Raw genomic sequence first — 6,598 nt, forward strand, 5'->3', positions numbered from 1 at the left:
TCTTGTATAAAAAGGAGAAAAAAGGAAAATGTGTGAAAAGGAAATTAGAAAGTTAAAGATCTTTGTACAAGTATCTCTATAAATATAGATCTTCACACAACTTCTTTCAAACATTCTTACATAGTCATTCATATTTTCATTCTAAATAACAATATGCATTACGTTGAGGTTTTCAAAAGGATGGACAAGAACAAAGATGGGAAGATTTCACTGGACGAATTCTCCGAGGGGATCCGCGCTTTCTCTCCATCAATAACTTCGGAACAAATTGATGAGCTGTTCAAAGATCTCGACATCGACGGTGATGGTCAAATCGACGTTAAGGAATTTGCTATGTGCTTTGTGGTTGGCCGCGACTGAAGAAAATGCGGCTTCTAAGAAGCTGATACTTAATGTTCTTTTTAAACACTTTTTTTTTTTAAACACACTGATACTTAATGTTCAAGGATCGTTTTTGTAACTATATATGAAACTATATTTTATGAACAAAACAGAATCGTGCAATCTCTTTTTAAAAGGAAAAAAAAGAATATGATCGTTTTCTTTTTTTGCTACTACTCTGCATGACTGCATCAGCTCATTCAACTTGTTTTGCTCCTTTCTTGTAGTTGTGTAATAAATAAAATTGATCCTCTACAAATAGAGATTAGGTTCTATGATTAAAACACACAAAAACTTATTTTATAATTTTTTATTTTTCTCTTATTACTCTTTCGTATACATTTATCTTAGTACTAAACTTTTTTTGGATCAAATTTTAGTACTAAACTTATGAAGAACCTTTTGGCGAGTGGTTCAATCTGCATTCGTCCCAAAGGTCTTAGAAGACTAACTATCTATATATCCCTGCTGTTGACTCCCAAATCAACTAGGCTCATGCTGTAACCCATCAGTTTAGATCGTGTGAGGGAACCTTAGCAATGGCTTTAGCAGTTTTTAAATAATTAAGAAAGGAGGATCAGCTTCTGTCCTCACATACAATTAGTCGAGCACCTTGTGTACTGTTAGCTAAGTCCCTACCATGTGAGCAGAAATTATAATTGTCCTCGACCAGATCAAATATATATATAAACAAAACCATATTTAGGGTTTTTATCAATTAAAATGGATATTATAGTTAGTTATCCATTCCACCTCAAACTATATATTATTATTTATAATCTGTAAATTACTTTTGGACTAAAAAAAGGAAACTTTTAAAAAAGGAATAAAAGGAAAGTGATCGATTATATGACCGTTAAAACACAAAAAAAAGAAAGTGATCGATTATATGACCGTTAAAACACACAAAAAAGGAAAGTTCCAAGTGACCCAAAGCTTATATATATCTCATTTACATAACCCTAAGAAGCCTCACAATTCATTTTCTGCTTATTTCAATCTCTCCGTGGATCTCTCTTTCTGAATTTTCCAAACATGATTCGTCGACCCAGTGTCGACTATCACATCAAAACAATTGGATATAAGTCCTCCTTCTGCATCAGATAACTCATCAATCCTCATCATCGTCGACACATTATCTGATGACGACATTCAACTTTTCCCAAGCGTTATCTTCCACATCAGTCTCCGTAGTTTAGGTCTCCCTCACATCCGAGACCTTATCCAAGGTCAACTCATCAGACGCCGTTGGTTAAGCCCAGAGATCTCAACGGCTGCGACCCAACTAGGGTTTAGTAGCACGGAAGCTTCTTCGAGATCCACTCGTTACCCATCGTTGGTTATCTGATTACTTAGCCCCACATATCTCTGATCTTGCATCTGAGTTAGGCTTTGGTCGTAACGGTTTTAGTGTGTCCATCGTTGTCAAGATCGTTACTCAATCGACATCCAAGTACGAGGTGTTGTCGAGGATGGTCCAGCAAGGGAAGATGATGAACAGTGAGGAGTTAGAGAGTTCTCAGATGCAAACAGAGCCGTGTTCGATCTGTCTAAACAATCTCGTGCTCGATGATGGTTCGAGTTCGAAACATGGAGTTCCTACACGTCTGACGTGTTCCCATGTCTTCCACGATGGGTGTCTCTTGGAGTGGTTTCAACGTAAAGATACTTGCCCCTTGTGTCGGACTCTGCTTTACGATCCATCAATGGTTTTGAACAATGGAGAGTTGATGCTTAGCGAAAAAAATGGAGAGTGAAATTAGGGTTTCATACTTGGGCCACACGCTCTATTTTGGGCAAGTTAAGATACATCTTGTTTCACTATTCGTGTGTTTTTTTCTCTTTTAGGGCTTTGAATCAGTTTCAAGGAAATGTTATAATTTTTCTGTAACATCATTACTTCTTACTACATAAATATGAACTTTTTTTTTTGTAAACAAATAAATCTCTGAACTTAAATGTTTTTTTTGTTAATATACATACTACTCCTAAAGTGTTTGCACAATTTAATATACATCGAGTTCCTCTTGAAAAAGTATTCCTCTTTCTTAATATGTTAATCAACTTAATCTCTAAGACATTGACAGTTACAGAGAAACATTGATATAAAGCTCTGTAGTCTCCTCTGTTATACTAATCGAAATTCTAACAAAACTCGAGATAATTCATTCTTTAACAGGAGGACACATCCCGTTTTTGACACTCAACTTGAAAACAGAGTATGCATCAAAACTAGTTGCAGTCAGTACAAAACTACCAGGCGGCCTGGAAAGTTTCAACCTTTATTGTTTGTTAAACAGTGTGGAATACAACACAAAGCCACTAACTTGCTTGTTGCCTGCCACTAACATTAAAAGGCAGTATCTCTCTCCACAAGATTTTGTTAAAAGTTTTCTTTTACCAAGAAAGCAGTAACTAAGCAGAGGCAACCCCTGATTGATTCTGCTGAAACCAATCAGCCGGCCACCATGTCGGTTTAATCGCCTCCACCTTCACGTCCTCTGACCCGTTTACCATCAATTCAGTGGAGCCTTTAAAGGCTTCCTCTACTCTCATCACTCCCATTCCTCGGCTACCCAAAGCTGTTGAAACTGTCCCTACTTTCTTGCCGCTCCCTGATTCAACCACTTCAGCTCCAGCTGCGATCTTCTGGTTTACCTCTGCATTAACAAGCACCATTACAATCTTTTGCATTTTTTAGCACAAGGTTAGAAAAGTTTTTACCTTTTCCATTGCTGTCAGTGAATCGTAAAGGGATTAAACGTTTCCGTATGACACCTCGGTGGTGAGTACGAGCTATAAGCTCTTGACCAACGTAACATCCTTTGTCAAAGCTTATCGCATTAAGACCCACAAAATTATATTCAAGCGGGATTGCTTCACCTGTAAAAGCCACATATTATAAATATGCAAAGACTAAGAGAGATCGATGAGTTAGCAGCTCATACCTTTAGGTATTTCAGCTGATCCTTCAGCAACTCCATGCTCTAGTCTCCACAAAAGGTAATTACTTTCATCTGTTTCTTTATCTGCTTCAACTAAAGGCGCTGCAAAACAAAAGTAACATCAGTACTCAAAGCTCAATAACTAAAGCTTTGATTCTATCTAGAAACTTACGAGTTGTATCAGAAGGAAAAATGCTTCTGTAACCGAGACAATCCAACCTTGGATCCTCGTACCATTGCCATCCATACTTATTACCACTAGCTGTAGATTCACCAGCACGATCTACACCACCTCCCCAGCCCACAGAAGAAGATTCAGAAAGGTTCCGACCGTAACGCTGCCAACACGAGAACTCCTCTGCAACGTTCTCAATATCCACTTTGGACCTCAAACGATATCTATCAACATTCAAACACACCACAACTCAGGAACTAAACAAACAAAATGGTTCCTTCTTCTACAAGAAACCTAACCTACAAGGACATTGCTAAGACCTAAGACCTAATTCTTCACACTGTGAAAGGAGAAAACATAAAAAGGTTAGTTTCTAGCAATTCATCTGCAAACAACTCGCTGACCCGGATCCGACCCGGGTCAGGATCCTTCTTCTACAGAGATCCAAGCTTTTCTAGCAAATCAGAACCCTAATCTACAAGAACATTGCTAAGACCTAATTCTTCAAACTGTGAAAGGAAACCATAAAAAAGTTACTTTTTGAGAGTTTTCTAGCAATTCATCTGCAAACAACTCGCCGACCCGGATCCGACCCGGGTCAGGATCCTTCTTCTACAAAGATCTAAGCTTTTCTATCAAATCAGAACTCTAATCTACAAGGACATTGCTAAGACCTAATTCTTCAAACTGTGAAAGGAAACACACAAAAAAAATTACTTTTTAAGAGGTTCTAGCAATTCATCTGCAAACAACTCGCCCACCCATCACGACCCGAATCCGACCCGGGTCCGGATCCTTCTTCTACAAAGATCTGAGATTTTCTAGCAAATCAGAACCCTAATCTACCAGGACATTGCTAAGACCTAATTAAATTTTTTTAAAAGCTAACTTTTTGAGAGTTTCCAGCAGTTCATCGAGGACATCAACATCAACATCTGCAACTCAACAGACCCATCACGATCCGGATCCGACCCGGGTCAAGATCCTTCTTCTACAAAGTTCTGAGCTTTTCTAACAACTCACAACCCTACTCTACAAGTGACATTGCTAAGACAGTAAAAAGCTTACTTTTTGAGTGTTTCCAGCAGTTCATCGAGGACAGAGACATCAACGTCTGCAAACAGCTCTACCGACCCATCACGACCCGGATCCGACCCGGGTCCGGAGCCCGTCCGATCGAGTTTTTCATCGGGTCGGGTCGGTCTATACAAGAAGAAATCGTACAGAAACCTCCCCTGAGGAGTCAACAGCGCCGCGTACATAGGCGGCGTGGAAACGGAAGGCATGTTCGGAGTAGGAACCGTCGAGCTTTTCTCGCCGGAAGATTCGCCGAACTTCCGCACATCGTTGGTCAACAGTCCCTGGAGAAACTTAATTGTGTCCGGTCCGCTAAACCGGACAACGGACCGGGATTTGAGCCTCGATGCCATCGGACCGGCATCTTCGAGACCGCTGTGTAGTTTCCGGCGATAGATTCCGGTGGAATTGGAGATTTGACGACGGAAATTGAATCGGAGCATTTTAATTGTGAAGAGCCTTTTGTCTTCGTCTCTGCGGTTTAACGACTGCCTTGAAGGAAGAAGCTCGTAAAAAAAAAAAAAAAAAAACTCGTGAAACAAAGCCACGTGAGTGACACGTGGCGGTGGTTGTGATCTCTGGTTTGTGATACGTGTTGTCGAAGTACGGAAGTTGTGTGGTTTGCCTAGGAAATGTTCGATAAAATTACTGAACTGGCAAGAAACCTTTTTTCTCATTGGAATGAGTTTTCAAGATCTATGTATCTATATTAAAATATAACTAGATTTTGAATTTTTATTTTAAATTTAATTTTTGATATTTGTTTTTTCTTTATGATTATATTTGTATTTTTTATAATCATATTTATGTATAAATTTTAATCAAAATATATTTTATTAAATAGTAGCAATTTAAAAATTAATCCGGTATACATACAGTAAAGGCTGGGTTGCGGATCGAACCCGCCCCGCTGATCCGCCAACCGCGGGTTTTCAGTTTGTCATTGTTAAAAAATATGATCCGCACAACCCGCAAACAAATAATTTTGTACCCGCATCCGCTCCGTTTAATTTTGTTGTTGTCTGCGGATTATATACATATTTTAAAAATCATTATTTAATTTAATTAGTATAAAAATATATTTATAATAAAAAACTATACATGATTTAAATTTTAAACTATTATTTTAAAAATTATGTATTTTAAAATAGTTGGACCAATAATAATTAGTTAGTGAAATGGTCCAACAATTTTTTTAAGTAGATTTTTGGTATGATTTCCTTTTCATAGTATAAATATAGTTTGTTTAGATACATATTTGAAAGAAAATGAATCAATTTTCAAAATTTTGTTAGATTGTTTGTGTAGATATTTGAAGAATTAATTTTTAAAAATTAATATTCTAAATTTTATTTATGTAGTTTTATAATATACTTTCAGTATCAGCGGCGGGTATACTATTTTAAATTAAATAAAATGTTTTAACTTAATTTAGTTTTGTTTTTGTACAATAATTTCGGTAACATATGTTTTCAAATAAAAAACACGTACATAAACCGTCTGCAGTATTACTGGATGTTGAGATATAATCTAAATTATAAAAAGCTAAGAATTTCCATATTATATAGTATTATGCTTGATATAAAATGTATTATATAGTTTTGTAACAACTACATTATCAATACATCGATAATATTGTAAAAGCTATTAGTGTTTCTTTTTGTCGTTCATATTAATATTAATATTTAAATCCTAAATAGGTCAGCATATACATATATACAAATTAAAATACAATCTAAAGTCTAGTAAAAAGAAAATCTAAGCAACATCAACTAAAACTACACAAATGTATTCCATTTCTTCTCTTTCTGCGTGAGAATGACGACACTTTATCGTCTTTGATGAATCTTGATTTTCCAGAAAAGGATGTCAAACAAACGCTGACAGCCTGAGATCACTACGATGAAATGTGTGTATGCATGTATGGTAATAGTGTAGTTTGGAGGCATTTAATTTTGACCTTTAGGTAAAAAAAATATATGGGTAATAGATTTTGAAATCGTGTGATGATAAAATAAAT

The 6,598-nt window shown here is 36.6% G+C and overlaps 2 protein-coding genes across 2 annotated transcripts; one reads left to right on the plus strand and one right to left on the minus strand.

The window, feature by feature from the left end:
- The first annotated feature begins 1,695 nt into the window (after positions 1–1,695).
- On the plus strand, positions 1,696–2,181 carry LOC108846576 (ERAD-associated E3 ubiquitin-protein ligase HRD1-like). The gene has a single exon (XM_057006115.1). It carries the CDS (start codon positions 1,854–1,856, stop codon positions 2,136–2,138), a length of 285 nt encoding a protein of 94 aa, XP_056862095.1. The 5' UTR covers positions 1,696–1,853; the 3' UTR covers positions 2,139–2,181.
- A 461-nt stretch (positions 2,182–2,642) lies between these two features.
- Positions 2,643–5,102, minus strand: LOC108844880 (putative transferase At4g12130, mitochondrial). The gene is made up of 5 exons (XM_057004903.1): positions 4,570–5,102; positions 3,499–3,725; positions 3,330–3,428; positions 3,106–3,264; positions 2,643–3,041 (listed from the first exon to the last, which is right to left on the minus strand). The coding sequence occupies exons 1-5, from the start codon at positions 5,019–5,021 to the stop codon at positions 2,797–2,799; spliced, it is 1,182 nt and encodes a 393-aa protein (XP_056860883.1). The 5' UTR covers positions 5,022–5,102; the 3' UTR covers positions 2,643–2,796.
- Positions 5,103–6,598: the final 1,496 nt, after the last annotated feature.

This window comes from Raphanus sativus, chromosome 3, assembly GCF_000801105.2.
Source record: "Raphanus sativus cultivar WK10039 chromosome 3, ASM80110v3, whole genome shotgun sequence".
NCBI classification, from domain to species: Eukaryota; Viridiplantae; Streptophyta; class Magnoliopsida; order Brassicales; family Brassicaceae; genus Raphanus; species Raphanus sativus.

Coding starts and splice junctions, on each gene's coding strand:
- LOC108846576 (XM_057006115.1), top strand. CDS start 1,854: ATGGTCCAGCAAGGGAAGATGATGAACAGTGAGGAGTTAGAGAGTTCT.
- LOC108844880 (XM_057004903.1), bottom strand. CDS start 5,021: ATGCTCCGATTCAATTTCCGTCGTCAAATCTCCAATTCCACCGGAATC. Junction 3,726..4,569: donor CTGCTGGAAACACTCAAAAA/GTAAGCTTTTTA, acceptor GAATGTTGATAG/ATATCGTTTGAGGTCCAAAG. Junction 3,042..3,105: donor CACTGACAGCAATGGAAAAG/GTAAAAACTTTT, acceptor TTGTTAATGCAG/AGGTAAACCAGAAGATCGCA.